Consider the following 22,126-nt stretch of genomic DNA (forward strand, 5'->3'; position numbering starts at 1 on the left):
GAAGGAAAAGAACTTTTTTTTTATTAATTAGCAGCAAAACTAAAGATAAATAAATATTTGCTTCCTCTGCCTTTTCCCACTCCCTTACAATGTTGCCATTCAGTAATTTGGTTAGTGGTTCAGGAACAATCATAAAACTGTCTGAATTTTGTGTTAAAGAATCTTGATTAAATATCCAGACCTTGAACAAAAGCAGGGAAATGTCATGGGCTGCCCTGCAGTTCCATGTGCACCTTGAAACTGTAAATGAAAACTGCAAAGTCCAAGTTTGAATTTATCACAACGTTATATTCAGTTCAAGCAATCTGTCTGGAAGCAGAACTGAAACTATTTTTCCAAAATAAAAACACAGCTGGACGTAGGGACCAGTAGAGGGGAGGAATCAGCAATGATCTCAAGGTTATTTTGTTTACTGAAAGAGGAACTTGTGTCCACTGAATGGGCTGCACTTCTGTGTGGAAAAAGGCTTTCCCAGTGTGTATCAGCTTTAGTACATGAAATCCTGCTGAGCTATAGATGCTGCAGAAAGTACAAGGGCCTGTTCCTCTAACAGTTGGCTCTTTTTTCTTTTTCTTCAGTTTATGACAACATTAATGTTTTAACTGCACAAAAGCAGTAGGCTTATAGATGTACTTTAGGTAATCCATCTATCTTTGGCTTGCAAATGGAGCAGGAGCCCACTGGAAACAGGAAGCATAGACTAAAAGGTTGTTGCTTTTAAACATTAAGACATCATGAGATTGGGTTCTGTGCAGGCACACAATAGCCTTCTGAAACCTGCTTCAGCTACACAGAACCAGTTGCGATATTGATACCTAAATCAATACATGATGAAGAAGGTAGGGTTGCCCTTAAGGAATTGGACTTAACCCCCTCCTGTGACAAATCACCCCATTTTGCAGCTGATTCATGAGGCTGAGGTTCAGGTGACAGCTTGAAGATCACGTGGTCTTCCTGAAAACCAGCAAGTAGCTCAGTTGCTAAGAAGAGGTTCAGGCAGTAGAAAGGATCCTGCCAGAGTCTCTGGGTCAGGGAAGGAACTGAGGGCTAAATTCACAAAGGTACCTAGGCACCAAACTCCAACATTTAGGTGCCACTGACATTCTCAAAATCACCACTCAGTTGCCACTTACCCTGTAAGCACCTAAATTCTTACAGGCACCAAAGTTTCCTCTAGTGGGCAAGTGCCAAGCCACCTGTGGCCTATGGCTGCTCCACAGCTTAGAAGCTGCTTCGTGCCTTAACTCATGCCTACACCCCAGCAGGATTCTCAAATGAGTCATTCACCCTCCCAGGGCCCAAGCCAGTAAGCATATCTCTGAGCATGCCTGTTGGATCAGGCCTTGCACAAAAGATAACAGGGCAAGCAAGTCAGAAATTTTTTCATGCATGTGCATGTCAGTCTGTCCTCAGAATACCCAGTAGCCCAGTAGTTAAGGAGCACTTCCCTGGATGTGCAAGACCTAGAATCAAATTGCTGGTCTGCCTGATTTGGAACAGAGATTTGAACTCAGGTCTCCCATGTGAGTGCCCTAACCACTGGGCTACCGAGTATTCGAGTGGGATCTCCCTCTTTTCTCCTGTTGGAACTGTTTCATTGTGTATAAATATATTACATATTATTTGGAGCCTGGACTTGAATCTGATTATCCCACCTCCCCAGTGAGTGCCCTTAACCACTGGGCTATAAAGTCAAGCTCTCTCCTCTTTCTTCCTCCTCCAAGAAAGGACTGACCTGGGGCTACAGAGCCAGTCTCCTCTCTCTCTCTCTCTCTCTCTCTCTTCTTGAGAAAGGGCAGATTTGCCTTAGGCATCTAACTCCAGCATAGACAGGCGCCTCAGGCCTAGATTGCTGCGAGTTGGGTGCCAAAGTACTTTTGCGAATTTGGGCCCCAAGCCCTGCCCTTTTCTTCTGCATTTCACTCCCAGCTAGCTTAGGTGGCTCCCTACTCAGTATGCTGGCTTCTGAGGCTCCCTTTCTTAGATGCCTAACATGCCCCATGCATTTTATGAGGAGTCTGGACACCTAACTTGGGGCTGAGGACTCTGATTAGACAGCAGAGAGCCTAAGAGTTATGCTTTGCAATGCTCTGCATTGCAGCCCCTTGGTGGAGTTAGCTCAGAGTCATATGCTACTCCTGGTAGATGGCCTGTGGACTGGAATCCTGCAAGGAGCAGGCTAGGAAAGAATGTAAGAGTTTCAGGGAGTAGATAGGCTCCTGCAGAAGACCCTGGGTCGGGAGAAAGCACATGATTGGTATGTTAAATTTGTATCAAACGGTTTTGTTTTGAAGAAATAAAACCAAAGTCCTGAAGTAAAGGGAGTGAAATCCTGTGACTGAAGAGTGGTTCTTTTGGTACATAGGCTAGTGAGTTTAGCCCAGTGGTTTACATAAAGAGGTCAGGGGATCAAAATTCTACCATCACTTACACTTCTTGTAACCCCATTGACTTTAGTGAGAATGGGTGGTAACTGAAGGTAGAATTAGCTGTCTGGTGTTGCCTGTGACAATTCAAGACTGCCTGTGATAATTCAATATCCCAGCAACTCCAAAAGAAGAGTTGGACTAGTTCAGCAAAGCAGTAGGTCAGTGGGCCTTGTTCAGTGGAGGCCAGAGTCAGACACACCTCAGCCAACTCACTGTTGTTTTTGTTCTAATTGTCCATTTTAAAGCATGAGTTGGATGTATGCTACTATCTGAACTTCTCCAGTCCACTCAGAAATCATATGAGAAGAGATGGCCTTGAATGTGTCATGGAGCTGCTTCTTGCAGACAAACAAGCACTAGGGAATAGCAAGATCCTCATAAGTGTTCTATCTGGGATGCTAATGCTTTTTGGAGATTCTTGTGAAGACAAAGCCATAAGCTTGTTAAGTGTTTTATATATGAATGTTGTGGAAAATTCTAAATTGAAAATACAAGGTGGCCATTATGATAAAATGCTAATGATTGCCAGGAGGCAAATTGCCAAAAGCTTCTAACATATATGATGTGTTTTCCATTCTGACACTATAGATTCTTTTGTTGGTCAGAAAAGAAATTCTGTTAGCCACAATAAATACATCAGTTGGGTACACATGACTCTGGAAGTGGTGGCCATTGTTAGCCTGTGTATTTGGGGTTTGTTACTCGTTATTATACTGGCTCAGAATTGGCTGTGAGTTAGCTCATGGATGGATGTAGACAGTGTCAGAAAACAATGTAGCATTGAAAATCGAAACAAAAGTGGGACGTAAGGAGACTTGAAGGAGGAGCAGGTCATAGCTTTGACACACAGAGAAAGGGGTTCTGTTTCCTGATTTCCAACTGGAAAATATTGCTAATGATAATATGAGTAATATATCTTAACAAAATATGTAAACATATATGTGGGACCATACCTTCCTGTCATATGCATAGCACCTAGTGAATGTTGGGCAGTACTCAGCGATAGATTGGGGCACTCCTGAATAAAATCCAGACAAGACTTTGGTCTTGACGGTCTCACACAGATCATATGATAGCAAACCTGTGAAAGTTTGTGCTCTTTTGTAACACAGAGATCCAACAGCCTGTTCTTTGTGTTTCCTTGGCAGCAGAGACAAGACTTGGGGAGGCGGGGAAAAAAGCCAGTCATTCAATTAGTAAGTTTGTAACCAAAAACCCATCCATCTTTACTGGCAGGTGGCTGACTGAATTTCTATTATTAGCTGACAGGTGATGTCACAAAACCTGTCATGTAGCCAACCGGGGAATCCCCAGTGGAAGATAAATGAGAAAAGGGTCTGGGTTATAAATAAAGGTGCCCTCTGATTGACCTCTGTTGACTGTAGACCTGTGGCATATCTGACTAACTCTCTCCTCCCCACCCCACCCCCATCCTAGTCAGAATTAGGGCACTGGGTTCATACTGTGTAAATTATCTTCCCAGCGTGGCGTCTGGCTGTTCACGTCCTGAAGTATGTGAATGTACTTAACCTTCAATACCTTTCCATTGTTACTTTAGCGTATACATTTGTAGCTTCTGGCAAAAGGTAGGGATATCCTAGCGAGAGCATGTCAGGCCTCCTAGTAATGGAGTTTCAAGAGGTTGTATTCTTTTTTTTTTTTTTTTTTTTTCTGAAGGAAAAATAATTCTGGCAAGAGGAAGAATTTTTTTCTGTTTTTATTAACTGCACATTTGAACTATTGTAAATAAAGGGTCCTTCCTGAAACCACACTCCCTAGCATTGCAGGCCTTTTAAGGAAGCAGCCCCTGAGGTGCTAATTTCATGCAGCTAGCAGCAAATTGGTCCATATAGGAGGCTGTGAAGGATGCCATGATGAAAATGTTGCTTTCAGACAGTTTTCTTTCAATTTTTTACAATCTACGGTGGCACCTATAAGGCAGGTGCTGCTCAGGCTTTTTTGTATGTTGAAAAATCACATATTACACTAGTTGACTAGACATAGAGGAGTATTTTTCTAGCCATCGCCAATCAGCTGTATGGTCTTGTGTGCACAGCTTAAACACTTCAAATAATTGTCTGTTTCCTTCTTTTTAATTCTCTGTTGTTGTTGTTGTTGTTGTTGTTGTTGTTGTTGTTGTTTTGTTTTATAGTACTGAGTGCTTATGTAGGACTTGACAAAGTAACGAGACAGGATCCCTGTTTTAGGAAGTTTACAGTCAACTTAAACAGAACAGAAACAAAAAGATAAGCTACAAGGATGGATGTAAACAGTGTCAGAGAACAGCATAGCATTGAAAATCTAAACAACAGTGGGATGCAAGGAGAGATTTGAATGAGGAGCAAGTAGCAGCTTTGACACACAGACAAAAGGGTTTAGTTTCATGATTCCTACCTGGAAAAGTATTACTAATGAGAATACGTCTAATAATACGTTAACAGTATATATAAACATACATGAGAGACCATAACTTCCAGTCATTTGCACAGCACCTAGTACATGTTGGACAGTACTCAGTATAAATTATAAATAACCTATGTGTGTACACTGTATATATATGTATATATAACATACAAAAAAACTATGTTCAGAAAACATTATTGTGGTGGCAAAGTCAGGCACCCAAAAGTTAGGAAGTGCTGGAGTTTACTTGCCTGTGCAGCCTTAGCCCAGACCCGTTGTGCGTATGCGTTATGGTACAGTCTTTTAATTACATGATCATACTGTTTTTTTCCAAAGGACCCATTCTTCATTCAGTGCGCAGAAGGGACATTGATCACTTAGTGAGCAGCTATTCAATATTTTGTTTTCTCCTCCAGTTCAGTATTTTGTTCATTGTGTAGCCCAAGGCCTTATTTACTTCTCTGAATACAAAATTATTAATTTCCTCATAGGCTTTTCTATGTTACTCATCAGTATAATATCTGAGTGCTTCACAAGCATTAATTAATTTGTCTTCACAAAACCCCTGTGTGCTGAGGGGTTATTATCCATTTTACAGGGAGGAATTGAGACACAGAGAGATCATGGTCAAAAGTATCCACTAATCTGAGGAGCCTAATTTGAGACACCTAGGACCTTGATTTTTCAGAGTATTTAGCATTATATAGCACTTAATATATTCAAAGCACAGCTCCCATTGACTGCAGTTGCAGTCATGAGTCGACAGCACTTCTGCAAATCAAACCACAGGGTCTCATACCAAGTAAATGAAGAACACCTGTGAAAAGTTTTTGGTTTAAGTGACTTGCCTAGCAATACATAGGAACTGTGTGATACAGGCAAGGATAGAATCAAATTCCCAGGACAACATTCAGTTGCCTTAAGCATGAGACAGTTCTTTCTCTTGCTGTAATCCCCTGCCTCATTGACGACATACCTTCCAACTTCTACTGTAAATGACGCAACAGTCTCCCTCACTACACAATGCTGATTCATCCCCAGAGTATGTCAGTCCTGTGCACTAAATGAGGCGGGGTCTTGTGGAAAAATTGTATGTGATCATGTAATTTAAGACTGTATCATAATCAGTACGCATAAGGGGCCAATTAAATAGCACAGACAACCTTAATTCTGGCATTTCCTAACTTTTGAGTGCTTGAGTTTGCAACCTTAATAATAATGTTCTTTTAACATAAGATTTTTGTGTGTAAATCCTGAGATTTTTAAAAAGCAAACTGGAAAAACAAATTCCATCATGTGGTGTCCTATTGACACCCATGTGGTTCATCAACGGTTGAAACCTTTAGATCCATCTAACAGACCTCTTGAGCTAATGGAATAACTGATAGCAATAGTAGGTTGTCATCCTCTATGTGACCAGCACTAGAGGGCGATGAGTTGTTTTGCCAGTTGGTTTCACAGATATTTGCTAACAGCAGAGGAATAATGAGATTCAGGAATCTTGGCCTCATTTCAGTCTCTGGAGAGAAATATGCTGTAGTGGGCACAGACTCTTCTGCCTTGACCCTCTCTGCCGCATTCCCTCTGCGCTGTTCCTGTCCCCTCTCTTCCCTACCCTCGGCTCCTTGTCCCAGTTCCATTCTTCTTATTCGGACAGTCTCAGTATCTTCACCTCAGGCTTCTCATCCTAGTATCGGTGTTGTTACCCAGACAGTCCACCCTTTAAACTCCCATCCCAGTCTCTTTCACCTCATCATTAGTTCCTGTCTCCTTGCCCAGCCAGTCCTAGTTTCACTTCTCCCAGTTCCTCATCCAGTCTGTCTCTCATCTCCTTTCCTCTGATATCCAGACACTTCCACATTCCCCATTCCCGCTAGCTGCCAGTCCCAGTCTCCCTCCCCCGGCTTCTCATCCAATCTCAGTGTCCCCGAACATGCAGCTCCTCTTCCCAGTCTCTTTGCCCAGCCAGTCCTAGCTATTCCCTCACACCGTCTTCATCATATGTCTCCCCCGCAATAACTTCTCTTCACCCCATTGATTCCCAGTCCCAGTTAGCTCCAGTCTCCCCCTATAATCCCTCAGACAACCAGTCCCCTGACTTGCTGATTCCCAGTCCTCTCACCCCTGTTTCCTTCTGGGTCTCAGTCCTAGTTTCTTTGCTCAGCAAGTCTTAATCTTCCCCCAACTGCCAGACCCTTCTCTCCCCCCATCAGCCTCCAACTGCAGTACTGCCCCTCCAAGCTCCTTGTCCCAGTCTACTACCCCTGCATCCTTCCTGGTCTGGGTCTTTTCCTTTCTGCACTCAGTTCAGACAACTTCCCCATCTGCCTGGGCCGAGCAGGAGCATTGAGAGCACAGAAGAGCTGGACTTGCTGCTGTTTGTTCTAAGCCCAGACCCAGATCCAGCACAGCCCAGAGCAACCAGGAGCAGAAATTGCAGGGAAAGTCCCACCCAGCCCCAGACTGAAGTATGCTCAGTGCAGACAGGAGCTTGGGGGAGTTAAACTGTGGTCTAGCAAGTCACTACTGAGCATGTGTAAATTGATTTTTTCAAAGGTTTAGGACTAGGGTGGACTTTCACAAAGGCAGCAAAAGACACACTGCTGACACAAAGATTGCCTCACACCAGATTTAAAGTCCATGTTCCAAAGCATGAGTGCACTAAAGCTTCTGTAAAAATGCTTGCCAGATTTTTTTTAATGGATAAAACGATGTATTTTCCCTTAGCTTTATTCCCAGAAACAACTAAACCATTTTGACCGAAACTTTGCAAACAAAAAATTCATCCCGAAGCAGATACCTGGTCTGAAAAATTTTAGCCCAAATGGTTAAAGTTTGGCAAAGTTATAAGCATCTGAAAACAGGGTCTCGTAATAATGAGAAGTGTCGGGCAACCTTAATAATATGCAATTCTGTCTGCCCTGTCTACAATAACCATTGTTTTGAGTGAGGAGCTTAGATTTTTGTGCTATGAAGAATGTGTTTTGTACATTAACGCTCTTCAGAAACCATAAATTAACTGTTCAGTGGCCTACCAGTTGTTCTCTCTCCATTTTCTAGTTGACCAGGATCCACATCACACACATTTATGTTATTGTAGGCACCCCACAGCCTAACAGGCGCAGACACTGTAATGCGGTCACATCGCTAGAAGTGCTCCTGCCAGGTCAAAGTTGAAGCACACTGACAAAATAGTTTCGGGAAGCTTGCATTCACTGTGCTGGTATTGGCATTTCTGTTGTACAACACATTTTTCAGCTGTTTGTTACCATTCATTTTTTTAAAACAGCCAGCAGGTAGAAATTTGATTTACAAGTTCTCAGCTGGGTATCTCGTTTTGCTTTCTGATTTTTTGAATAAGACATGTTTATATAAGGAAATACTATAAAACAGAGTATTATTATTTTATAATAAAAATATGGTGTATTTATGCAACCTATAAATACTGCAAATATATTTTAACTGCTGTCAGCTTTATTTTTTAGATCTGAATTAAGTTGTTCTTGCCCAGGGTGGGTTAGTTGCTTAATTGGCACTTAATAGCCCATCATGAGAGAAGCTTGAAATATAGCAGGTGAGGCAATATTGTATTTTATAGTAAATAGCAGGGGGCCATGCTAGGATGCTTACCTGGTTCTAGTATATTGACTCTAAAAATCTGTATAACTTAACTCAGAAATAGTTTTGGGTTTTTTCACTTTTCAGGGAAGTAATGTAGAATTTGCCTGGTGTCAGTGGATACTTTGAGATGTAAGGTGGAGGGGGGGAGGGGATGTGACAGCTGAATTATAGACTCATAGACTCCAGGACTGGAAGGGACCTCGAGAGGTCATCGAGTCCAGTCCCCTGCCCTCATAGCAGGACCAAATATTGTCTAGACCATCCCTAATAGATATTTATCTAACCTACTCTTAAATATCTCCAGAGATGGAGATTCCACAACTTCCCTAGGCAATCTATTCCAGTGTTTAACTACCCTGACAGTTAGGAACTTTTTCCTAATGTCCAACCTAAATCTCCCTTGCTGCAGTTTAAGCCCGTTGCTTCTTGTTCTATCATTGGAGGCTAAGGTGAACAAGTTTTCTCCCTCCTCCTGATGGCACCCTTTTAGATACCTGAAAACTGCTATCATGTCCCCTCTCAGTCTTCTCTTTTCCAAACTAAACAAACCCAATTCCTTCAGCCTTCCTTCATAGGTCATGTTCTCAAGACCTTTAATCATTCTTGTTGCTCTTCTCTGGACCCTCTCCAATTTCTCCACATCTTTCTTGAAATGCGGTGCCCAGAACTGGACACAATACTCCAGCTGAGGCCTGACCAGCGCAGAGTAAAGCGGAAGAATGACTTCTCGTGTCTTGTTTACAACACACCTGTTAATGCATCCCAGAATCATGTTTGCTTTTTTTGCAACAGTATCACACTGTTGACTCATATTAAGCTTGTGGTCTACTATGACCCCTAGATCTCTTTCTGCCATACTCCTTCCTAGACAGTCTCTTCCCATTCTGTATGTGTGAAACTGATTGTTCCTTCCTAAGTGGAGCACTTTGCATTTATCTTTATTGAATTTCATCCCATTTACCTCAGACCATTTCTCCAATTTGTCCAGATCATTTTGAATTTTGACCCTGTCCTCCAAAGCAGTTGCAATCCCTCCCAGTTTGGTATTGTCCGCAAACTTAATAAGCGTACTTTCTATGCCAACATCTAAATCGTTGATGAAGATATTGAACAGAACCAGTCCCAAAACAGACCCCTGCGGAACCCCACTTGTTAATACCTTTCCAGCAGGATTGGGAGCCATTAACAACTACTCTCTGAGTATGGTTATCCAGCCAGTTATGCACCCACCTTATAGTAGCCCCATCTAAATTGTACTTTCCTAGTTTATCTATAAGAATATCATGCGAGACCGTATCAAATGCCTTACTAAAGTCTAGGTATATCACATCCACTGCTTCTCCCTTATCCACAAGGCTTGTTATCCTATCAAAGAACGCTATCAGATTAGTTTGACACGATTTGTTCTTTACAAATCCATGCTGGCTATTCCCTATCACCTTACCACCTTCCAAGTGTTTGCAGATGATTTCTTTAATTACCTGCTCCATTATCTTCCCTGGCACAGAAGTTTAAACTACTGGTCTGTAGTTTCCTGGGTTGTTTTTATTTCCCTTTTATAGATGGGCACTATATTTGCCCCCTTCCAGTCTTCTGGAATCTCCCCCGTCTCCCATGATTTCCCAAAGATAATAGCTAGAGGCTCAGATACCTCTTCTATTAACTCCTTGAGTATTCTAAGATGCATTTCATCAGGCCTTGGTGACTTGCAGGCATCTAACTTTTCTAAGTGATTTTTTACTTGCTCTTTTTTTATTTTATCTTCTAAACCTACCCTCTTCCCGTAAGCATTCACTATATTAGACATTCCTTCAGACTTCTCAGTGAAGACCGAAACAAAGAAGTCATTAAGCATCTCTGCCATTTCCAAGTCTCCCGTTACTGTTTCCCCCTCCTTACTGAGCAGTGGGCCTACCCTGTCCTTGGTCTTCCTCTTGCTAATGTATTGATAAAAAGTCTTCTTGTTTCCCTTTATTCCCATAGCTAGTTTGAGTTCATTTTGTGCCTTTGCCTTTCTAATCTTGCCTCTGCATTCCTGTGTTATTTGCCTATATTCTTCCTTTGTAATCTGACCTAGTTTCCATTTTTTATATGATGCCTTTTTATTTTGTAGGTCACGCAAGATCTCGTGGTTAAGCCAAGGTGGTCTTCGGAATAGCTTGCTTTTGGGCCCTTAATAGTGTCCCTTTGAAAAACTGCCAACTCTCCTCAGTTGTTTTTCCCCTCTTGATTCCCATGGGACCTTACCTATCAGCTCTCTGATCTTACCAAAATCCGCCTTCCTGAAATCCATTGTCTCTGTTCTGCTGTACTCCCTTCTACCCTTCCTTAGAATTGCAAATTCTATGATTTCATGATCACTTTCACCCAAGCTTCCTTCTACTTTCAAATTCTCAACAAGTTCCTCCCTATTTGTTAAAATCAAGTCTAGAACAGCTTCTCCCCAGTAGCTTTTTCAACTTTCTGAAATAAAAAGTTGTCTGCAATGCAGTCCAGGAACTTATTGGATAGTCTGTGCCCCGTGGTGTTATTTTCCCAATATATATCTGGATAGTTGAAGTCCCACATCACCACCAAATCTTGGGCTTTGGATGATTTTGTTAGTTGTTTGAAAAAAGCCTCATCCACCTCTTCCACCTGATTAGGTGGCCTGTAGTAGACTCCCAGCACGACATCACCCGTGTTTTTTACCCCTTTTAGCCTAACCCAGAGACTCTCAACACTTCTGTCTCCTATGTCCATCTCCACCTCAGTCCAAGTATGTACATTTTTAATATATAAGGCAACACCTCCTCCCTTTTTCCCCTGTCTATCCTTCCTGAGCAAACTATACCTATCCACACCAACATTCCAGTCGTGTGCATTATCCCACCAAGTTTCAGTAATGCCAACAATGTCATAGTTGTATTTATTTATTAGCACTTCCAGTTCTTCCTGCTTATTACCCATACTTCTTGCATTTGTATATAGGCATCTAAGATACTGGTTTGATCTTGCCTCCCAGGTTTGCCCTGACCCTCCTTCCTCTCTGCCATTATAGCCCGTGCTCCCTCCTATTTCCAACCCATCTCCCAGGTCTTGTTCCCCACTTTCCCCTGGGGTTTGCTCACCTGTCCCCGTCAAACCTAGTTTAAAGCCCTCCTTATTAGGTTAGCCAGTCTGTGCGCAAATAAGACCTTTCCCCTCTTCGAAAGGTGAACGCCATCTGTGCCTAGCAGTCCTTCCTCGAATAGCATCCCGTGGTCGAGGAAGCCAAAGCCCTCCTGGCGACACCATCTTCGCAGCCAGGCATTCACCTCCACGATGCATCTGTCTCTGCCCGGGCCCCTACCTTCAACAGGAAGAATCGAAGAGAATACCACCTGCGCTCCTAACTCCTTAACCCGTACTCCCAGAGTCCTGTAGTCACTCTTGATCTGCTCAGTGTCACACCTCGCAGTATCATTTGTGCCCACATGGATGAGTAGCATGGGGTGATAGTCAGAAGGCCGGATAATCCTCGACAATGCCTCTGTAACATCTCGGATACGGGCCCCTGGCAGGCACCATACCTCCCGGGATGAACAGTCAGGGTGACAGATGGGTGTCTCTGTCCTGCTCAGCAGAGAGTCTCGATTTCTTTCATGTAGTCTAAGGGTTTGTTGTGTATGCACATGGTGACTTTCATTAGTATTATTATTTAAATGTGTATTGCGATAGCACCCGAAGGGTATGTCTACACTGCCAAAAAAAAATCCTGCAACAGTGAGTCTCAGAGTCCAGATCTACTGACTCAGGCTCACGGGGCTCATGCCACAGGGCTAAAAGTAGCAGTGTAAATGTTCAGGCACAGGCTGGAGCCTGGGCTCTGAGACCTTCCCCCCTCACTGGGTGTCAGAGTCTGCACTCCAGCCTGAGCAGTAACATCTACATTGCTCTTTTTAGCCTCATAGTGCAAGCTAGGCTCTGAGACTTGCTGCCACAAGGGTTGGGGGTTTTTTGCAGTGTAGATATACCCAAAGTTCCCAGTCAAATGTAACATTAATTGCACATGAGCTTTGTGTTGTATTTGTGTTTTGGATTTCTTAATATATTAATGGGCTCAGTGATTTTTAAAAGCTTTTAGAACTTCATTACTATATGGGCATAAACCAAATACAGTTGGGAAAGTTGAGAAGCAAGGATAGCACCATTAGGACTAATGAAACAAGCTGTGCAAAGGTCCTGATGTTTCAGGAGCAGGAATTATTTCCGGATACTGGCAAGATGCAATACAGATGTGAATGAAGCAAACCGAAGCAAGGCATCCTTCAAGCAAGAGTGAGCTGCATCCATCAAGATGATGTGATTCCTAGGATTTGGGGCCAACTCTGACCCACTGTCCCTTCCCAGAAATCAGGGCAGATTAACCCTGGCTGCCTCCTTCTGTTTTTTCTCCTAGCAGCGGTGTGCACATTTTTGTCATTTAGTCATTGAGCACATGTAGACAGGCCAGGCACTAGAAAGAGTTTACATGACAGACTGTAGCCAGCTAGTGGAAAACAGGAAATGCAAAGTTAAGGCTAAGTTAAGATTTTTTTTTCTAAATATTCTAGAGTTCTATGTTTTTCCTTCTGGTGAATCTTGGTTTACAGCAATTATATTAAAGGATTTGATCCTGCAGGCCCCCCTCAGGTGATACTCCCGCTGAAGTCAATAGGATCCTGAGAATAGGGGGCATGGCAAATCAGATCCAAAGCTTATACATGGACTTGTATAGTCTCATCTAGCAGATTTCTAAAACTAAATTAGTTGGGAAAATATTCTAATATCTCATGCAGTGAAAATGTCTGTCTGGTATTAACGTTAAAAGGGTATCTGTAGGTTTACTTAAAAAGTACACTGTGCATGTATTCCATCACCAGCTTTGTATAATATCTTCAGTTAAGTGGGCCATATATAACTGCTCATTCTCATTGGAATAGAACTCTTCACAGAATGCTCTCTCTTTCCTTGTAATTATAGTAAGAATGTAGCCACTTAAGAAAGTGAAAGAGTGCCAGTGGTGCAAATGCTCTCCATCCCTCATTGAGATCTCAGTACAAATGCAGTTGCAGATGAAATGGGTGGCCTTGCAGAGTTACCTAATCTAGACATACACACTAAGCATGGGCATACCTTTTCCTTGAAATAAATAGTTCAGAGGAAGACATCTGCAGAATACTGTGAAAGTGCAGAGTGGAAGCAAAGAACTTCAATGTCCTTTCATACTGTACTTCGCAGATTGCTTTACCTATGTCAGTTCTTCAAGAGCTGAAGTGTATTGAAGTATATTCCACTCTCTGTGGTCATGTTTGATTGCTACGTAAAACCAAGGTCCTAACACTTGTTAAACATTCTGTTGCAATTTTCACAAGATATGAGGTGTTAACCACAGTATCCTGTTCAAATTCTGTTTTTGGTAATTGCTTTCTTCTTAACTAAAGTTCCCTCTATATTTAAAAAAGGATACAATATTCTTTCCATAGAGTATTTCTCTCATCCTATCTTATAGGTTGTGTAAGGTTGCTGTGCATTGTTAACTGGCTGCCACATTTCACCTCTGAGCTGCATTTCAGTGGTAGATGAAATTATGAAGTTCTCCTGATACAGTGTTTATGTATCAGTTTGAGTTAGTAAAGTAATCCTTCAGGGTGAAAGTTGCTATATAAATATTTGTATTGTGGTACTGATTATGTGTTGAAGTTATGTCATTTTATGAAGAGGGTACCCTCTGACCTATTATTTAAATTAAAAGTCCTCCTTTGCCTAGATGATTTCCATTCATGTTGCTTTAGGCAATGGACTAAATTCATAGTTCTAGAAAAGATGGGGGATAGTACAACACTGACTATACCAATCTCAGGGGATGCTCAGGAAGGCTGACATACTGAAATGCATAGTGTGTAAGCAGAGTAGCAGACTCATTTTAAAATAGCTCTTTCTCCTTGATGATTGCTGCTTCCCTAGTACGTTGCTTGATATATCTAATATGTCTTTATTTTAAATCTGCCAGCTAATTCTGGTTCCCTACAAGGTCCACAGACTCCCCAGTCTACTGGTAGTAATTCCATGACAGAAGTGCCGGGCGACTTGAAGCCTCCAACACCAGCATCAACACCTCATGGACAGATGACTCCTATGCAGGGTGGCAGGTATTGAAAACTCAGTGTTTCATTTCACCTTTCTTGCCCTTGCTACATAGAGTAGAACAGTGTGCCATCAGGGTGTCGCTTGTATAAAGAAAAGCAGTATTCAGGGGTTTTGTTTGTTTGTTCTTTCCAAGGGCATCTTTGCATGGTCATTTTGCATCATAACATCTTGCTCTGCAACAAGTTGCAGCAACTGTGGTTATCAGTGCTCTGCCTTCTATTCCCGTAATAATGTACATTTGGAAAAAGCAGAATTCCTGAGTTGATAGTCAGTGCTTCAGTTGTCAGTGATACTTAACCTTAAAATTTGAGAACATGGGGATTTTTCTGAGTTGAAAGTGGGATCATGATCATCTTTATAATGGTCCTTTCCATCATAAACCATGTACATGTGCAGAACAAGGACTAAAACCCTGCTCCTTCGCTTCTAAACATATAGTCTCCTGCCCCTGAGCTAAAGGGAGAATTCTCTTAGTTATCAACTACCTGGTAACTGCAGGAGAACTGTTCTGTTCTATAGAGAAGGACCCTCGTGTTTTTATTAAGCAGCAGTCAGCCAGCCAAGGGCAATGTTCTTGTGCAGACACAGCACCTTATCCTTCTGCCACTAAAGTCTATGACAAAAAACTCTCAGCAGCGTCAGTGGGACCAGGATTGAGATCTAGACCATCCACAACAAAATCATTCACAACTTCGCTTAATAATAGTCTCTCGTCTTCAGCTGTAATCGGTGCACAAGTTTTCGAAGAGATCTGACTACGTGGAGAGATAGAAGGGATAGTAGCAAACCTTTTTTAATGACCTCTCATTCAAACTGTTTGATTAATTTTTTTCCCATTTGTAAAAGCATTCTCATTTGCCTTCAGAATAAACGTGGCAGTTCTCAGAGCAACTCAGTTTTTCGAGCCCTGTTTATAAGGCCTTTATAATAAAGCTAGCTGAAGCCACAAAGGTTGCTGCCGGTGCATAATATTGAATGGTATTGAGAAGGTAAATCAAGTGCTGCTGTTTATTCTTTGTCACAATACGAGAACAAGGGGACCCTGAGTGAAACTGAAAGATAATTATATTTAAAACTGATAAAAGGAAATACCTTTTTGACACAATATGTAATTAACGTGAAACTCATTGCCTCAGGGTATTGAGGCAAACAGTTGCTCTGGATTCCAAAAAGGTGAGAACTTTTATGTGACTAATGGCAATATGCACATTTACATTAGATTGGATAAAAAAATCCCTCATGCTTAAGGAAAAAGCTAGGGTAGGAAGAAACTTTTCCTGTGGGCAGGTTATTCCATAATTGTCTATTATGGCACTTCTTATGCCTTTCTGTGAAGCATCTGACACTGGCTACTAGCAAAGACTGGATACTGCACTAGAAGGACCATAGTCTGTTCTGGTATCACAATTTCTTGCATGTGTTCCTATAACATTAATGCCTCCATTTTGTCTGTCTGTTTAGAAACAGTGCAGTTAGTGTGCACGATCCCTTTTCTGATGTAAGTGATTCCGCATTTCCGAAGCGAAACTCCATGACGCCAAATGCACCATACCAGCAAGGGATGAACATGCCAGATATGATGGGAAGGATGCCCTATGAACCGAATAAGGACCCTTTTGGTGGGATAAGAAAAGGTATCTACTAAGTGGCAGTCTCAGTGTGTTCTTCCCTAGTTTTATCCAAGCAATGTATTTTGATTTGTCACGGTGTGCTTGGTATGGCTCTTTTTGCATGCGCTCCCTGTCTCTTTGCATCATTGCCATCAGCAACATCATATCTCCACGGCAATAAAGGAAGTGTAACCACATCTCAGTTTTCTCTGGTCATTTTTCCCCCTCTCAAAGTTAAATTATATAAGTGTAAGATTCAGGCGTCAACGGGATCCCAGAATGGTTGTTTAGGAATACTACACAGTACTGTTTGTGACTGGACTATACCACTAGGGATCAGCGGGTTAAATTAGTTGGGCCTGGGGGTTTTTAATACTCTAGTAGCATCTTGGACTATAATAAACTATATTACAGCTTGGGATAGCATTTCTAATTGTTAGAGTAGGAAGCTGGGAGTCAGAACTCAGAGGTGCTATCATGGTTCAACTGCAAACTCACTGTGCAGTTTTAAGCAAATCTCCTATCCTCTTTACCTCAGGTTACACAGCTGTAAAATAGGTATACTTACCTGTGTAGCACACAGGAGTGTTGCAAGGTGTAATTAATTAATGTTTGTTAGACATTTTGAGATCCTGTGGTGAAAGGTGCCACGTAATTCAAAGTTTAGTGTTTTAGAAAGTTAAAAATGAGAATAACACTAAAGCTAACTCAGTCCCCAGGTACACTTCACTCAGAGTCTTTCTGTGAATTTTAAGGTATCTTAGGAAAGAATAATTTGAACTATTCTCCTACATGTTTGCGTATAGGAAAGGGGGAGGGTAGGAAGAGGTTCAGAGTCCATAAGAGCAGAAGAGGGAAGAGCAGATGATGGAGGTTTAAGAGTATGAAGTGGCAGCTGGAAGACGAGGTAATGGAGAGGAAAAGGACAGAGAGCAGGGAGAGGAGAAGAAGTGGTAATGCACTGGTGTCACCAGTTTAAAAAAAGAGAGGGAAAGTGATGCTGATGAGACCATTTGGAACAGCAACTGGGTAGAGGCCTTATGTTTCCTTTAAATCCTGCACCTTTTGCCCTGGACCCTGGTACAGCAGAACTTCAGGGGAAATAACGTCCTTTCCAGCTTAAACTTATTTTGATTTCCACGGTCATCTTGGGATCAGGTTGTTTACTGCACATACCCATTTATTTCTCATTTAGATTAAGTCACAAGTGAAAATTAGTTTTGTCATATCATCTAAGGCTTCTTGGAAAGATGATCATGTGTGATTCAGATCTGTTCCCTCACTCAGCTCTTTCTGCTGATGGTGTTTCTGCTTTTATAAAAGAATTTGGCAAGGTGATGATTGCATACAAAACCTGGGGAACAATTCCAGGGCTTCCTGTAGCATTTGTAAATACCCTCTTATCATGCATGTACCCAGTCTCTAGCTCCTGGAATTAATAGAACTGCTTCTTGATCCTTTATTATAAGGGTGCCTAGTTCTCCCACCTATTATTCTTTTGCTTTAGTTACAAATGTGGCCTGCTCTAAGACAGCAGGTGACTGGAAGTGGAAAGCTTGGTTCTTGGAGAAGTCCTATTTTTCCTTTCCAAGATGAGCCTTTGCCTCCTTACCTTCACCCTCACTTTTGGTTTTTTTATGTCAGATATCTCAAACTAGAGAGGTGAGATGGGGCTACTTCCTTGAATCCTTTGTTACTAAATGTCATGGCTGGTGCTGACCAACTCTCTTCTTGGACCCTTAGAATTGTATCTACCTTGCCCGGAGGATACCTCCAGGATACAGGATCCTCTGCACAAACATCAACCCCATTTTGGGAAAAGGAAAGAAAACAGCCCTGTGGCTACGGGGTGCTAATTAAAGCCATGAGGCTAGCGCATAAGCCTTTCTGATATCTAGAGATTTGAGTCTGAGTCAACATTGTTGAGCTAAGAACAGCACGTGTGAACAGAGTCCAGTTTGAGTCTTTAGGACACCTGGGAAGAAGAAAGCTTTCAACCTGATGGGTTTAATTCTCTAACATGAGTTCCAAATACGATTTTTTTCATTAGACGTTATTTGATATTCTGACCACAAGGGCCACCCGGGGGGGGGGGGGGTGCAAGTGGGGCAGTTTGCCCCGGGCTCCACAGGGGCCCCCGTGAGAACGGCTCAGGCTCCCTCCTCAGCCCTGGCCTGACCCCGCCTCCGCCCCTCTCCCGGAGACTCAGCGCATCCAGGAGCGTCCCTGGACAGTGCTGCAGCGTGGCTCCGGCGGGGCATGAGCTCCTCCCTGCTCAGAGCTGCGTGGTAAGGGGGCGGGGCTGAGAGCTCCAGGCCAAGCGGAGGGAGCTCCAGCCCCGCTGGAGCTCACGGCACCGCCCCCTTACCACACAGCTCTGAGTGGGGATGAGGCAGAACCGCCCAGAGGATTCAGGGTGCCTGGGGCAAAGCAATTTTGGGGGCCCCTTCCATAAAAAAAAGTTGCAATACTATAGAATACTGTATTCTCGTGGGGGCTCCTGTGGGGCCTGGGGCAAATTGCCTCACTTGCCTCTCCCTCTGGGCAGCCCTGGGAGGAGCTCAGGCCCTGCCAGAGCCATGCTGCACCGCTGTTCAGGGACGCTTCTGGATGCGGTGCGCTGAGGCTCCGGGTGAGGGAGGAGCTGTGGGTAAGGGGCTGGGGCCAAGGGGGTTGGATAAGGGGCAGGGAGGACAGGGGACAGGGAATGGGGGAGTTGGATCGTGGGCATTCCAGGAGTCTGTCAGGACTCAGCGAGGGGATGGATAGGGGTCGGGGCAGTCGGGACAGGGAGCAGATGTGGGGTCCTGGGGTGGTGGTTGGGGGGGTCTCTGGGGGACGGTGAGGGGACAGGGAGCAGGATGGGTCAGGGATTCTGAGGGGGGCACGTAGTCAGGGGGCAGGAAGTGGGTGGGGGTCGGATAGGAGGCAGGGCCAGGCTGTTTAGGAGGCACAGCCTTCCCTATCATAAAGCTCATTCAGCAGTTTGAGGCTTGCAGAAGAGCCAAGCTGTTAGCTTTTCCATTAGGGCTACCATCCCTTTCACTTCTCAAATGCCAAATTATAGTCTATATTTAATTTCAGTGCCATAGGGAGATTCATGTCAGGGAAGGGCAGCTTCATTTAAAATTAGCCACTGGGGGAAGGATCACATCAGAAGAGCAATATCCTACACCACCTACCTCCTTCCCAACCCTACCAAGGGAGACCCACCTCCCCTGCATTCCCTGAGGCTTCAGAGGGGTTAATTCATTGGTTCTCAAACTTTTGTACTGGTGACCCCTTTCACATAGCAAACCTCTGAGTGAAAACACTTTTTTATATATTTAACACTATTATAAATGCTGGAGGCAAAGCGGGGTTTGAGGTGGAGGCTGAGAGCTCGCAACGCCCAGTAATAACCTCGTGACCCCCTGAGGGGTCCTGACCCCCAGTTTGAGAACCCCTGGGTTAATTTAAGCACCTTGTGTCCATTCACATGCATGTGCTATTTTGAGCATTTCAGTTTTCACAACATATGCTCATCCCAGATTCTGGAACAAGCTCAAATGCTCAGTTCGTGGACTATGTACATAAGCTATACGAAAGACAAACCCACAGTAACAGTCTCCAGTTTGTGAGGGAGCCCATGGAGTCAGTCTCTAGGAAACAGATAAATGCATGGAGGTTAAGTCCATTAATGGCTATTAGCCAGGATGGGTAAGGAATGGTGTCCCTAGACTCTGTTTGTCAGAGGGGTGGAGACGGATGGCAGAGAGAGATCACTTGATCATTATCTGTTATATTCACCCCCTCTGGGGCACTTGGCATTGGCCATTGTTGGTAGACAGGGTACTGGGCTGGATGGATCTTTGGTTTGACCCAGTATGGTGGTTCTTATGTTCTAACCTAAAGGAACCCAAAGTTATGGAGACAGATATGAATCAAGGAAACCAGCAGAGTATCAGACACCTGGAAAAATCTCTGACTGGATGGGCTCAGGCATTTGGTCACAAGCTGAGGTGGTTCAAAAGTTTTGGATTTTTTTTAAGCAGAATTTTTTTATTGTTTCTTTAAACAGTCAAACACAGCAAGCAGCAAATATTTGGCCACATACTTCTGAAACCCCAAACCATGTTCAGGTTTTGGCAGACTAATTTCAGCTTTTCAATTAAAAAAAAAAAAAATTTTGAAGGAAAGCAGACATTGTCAGTGATTTTGTTCTGCTTTTTAAAAAACCCTAGTTTTCAATCCAAAAAAAGTCGACGGAAAATATTTGTCCAACCCTTTTAATGAGCTTTAGTGCCTTTTAGCACTAGCTGATGCTGAGAACCAGTGATACCTTGTAAAGAAACTGGGTTTGTGCCAAGATGTGGAAGGTTTATTTTTCCCAGGGCCGCCTGTGGGAGGGGAGCAAGTGGGGCAATTTGCCCCGGGCCCCACAGGGGCCCCCACGAGAATATAGTATTGTATAGTATTGCAAATTTTTTTTATGGAAAGGGCCACCGAAATTGCTTTGCCCCAGGCCCCCTGAATCCTCTGGGTGGCTCTGCTGACCACCTTTCTGTTCCATCTTATCGATAGTGCTGGTTTATCTGCTTTCATCACTCTCCTAAAGCTTGTCAGACGCCTAATAATTCTGCATCGTAGAGTTAGGGCTTCAGGCGTTTTTTCAAATGATGTCATTTAACAGACATTGGAAGCTCATCTTTGAACACCAAAAATAAAATGTTTAATTTGCAGTTCTTCCGTTTTTGCTTATTATTGCAGTGCCTGGAAGCAGTGAGCCCTTTATGGCCCCTGGACAAATGCCCAATAGTGGAATACAGGATATCTATAACCAGACTCCATCTGGAGCAATGTCCACCATGAGCATGAGCCAGCGGCAGCAATTCTCTTATGGAGGTGGCTATGACAGGAGGTGAGTCAATCTTCAGCAAAGTTAGTGAAAATGATCCTGTCGTCTTCTCCTTTGCTCCATTGTCCTTTACAGAGAACCTAGCAGCCCTCGCTTCCTGCAGCTGCTTACGAAATCACTGGGAGTCAAGCCACAGGTAATGAGAAAGTCTAGGTTTTTGCCGAAATTAATAGGAAAGAGTTGTCACACTTCAGAAGTCACTCAACCTACAGCTGATCAGCAAGTGGGTCTGCTTGACAGCTGCCTTTTGCAGGCTATTGTGTTGTGCTGTGATTTGCTAAAGTAGCACCTGTGTTAGTCCTCTTGCCCTGTTCATACCTAAACGGAAGAGCTTGCTTTTTTTTTAATATATAAAAAACAAAATATGCATCTTAAAAATGTTTTCTTTGGTCTGCCGGTGACTAGAACTTCATTTGGAGCTTTCAAGGTCTATACTGTTCTGTAGGGACACTGCTCTTCAAGTGTGTGACCATAGTGATCCTCTGTACTGAGGTTCAGTGGCTGAAAGTTTAGATCCCTGTAGGTCCAAATTTCAGTGAAGTAAAACCAATTTTTCCCCCCTTTTCCTTACCCTGGGAAAGTGTTGTTTTTTGTTTTTTTAAATCCATAGAATCACTGATGTCTGATCATTGGGAGCAGACAGAAAGGTTTGGGAGTGTTTGGGTATACTGAGTTTTGCAGTATGTTTTGCAAGCTAGAACTGTAGACTCTTGTTTGTCTCATCGTTATGTTCAATTAGTTGTACAGTTTTGCTTCATTACTAACATTTCCTGATGACAGCCAATGCAGTGCACAGTATTGGCCTCCTAAATTAATAGTAGACTAGTTTTCACAATCCTAGGCTGAAGCAGTAGGGGAAGAATAACACAACTGTAGTCATTTTGTTGCTGTGTTGTCAGCCAGATTAAAGGTCCCAGCAGAGGTCTTAGGCCAGAAGAATCCTTCCCATTAAGTTGTACTGATTTAGCGATTTTGGAGAATAAGTGCTTTTTACAGAATGAGGTTTCCTTTGTCAT

At 43.1% G+C, this 22,126-nt stretch overlaps 1 protein-coding gene across 1 annotated transcript in view; it reads left to right on the forward strand.

Annotated features, from left to right (window-relative positions):
• Positions 1-22,126, forward strand: part of ARID1B (AT-rich interaction domain 1B) — a 441,148-nt gene that overhangs the window by 403,864 nt on the left and 15,158 nt on the right. Inside the window, 3 exon segments of the mRNA XM_030556641.1 lie at positions 14,467-14,605; positions 16,065-16,237; positions 20,963-21,113. Of these exon segments, the coding sequence (XP_030412501.1) occupies positions 14,467-14,605; positions 16,065-16,237; positions 20,963-21,113 (463 nt within the window).

This window comes from Gopherus evgoodei, chromosome 3 (genome assembly GCF_007399415.2).
Source record: "Gopherus evgoodei ecotype Sinaloan lineage chromosome 3, rGopEvg1_v1.p, whole genome shotgun sequence".
In the NCBI taxonomy this organism is placed as follows: Eukaryota; Metazoa; Chordata; order Testudines; family Testudinidae; genus Gopherus; species Gopherus evgoodei.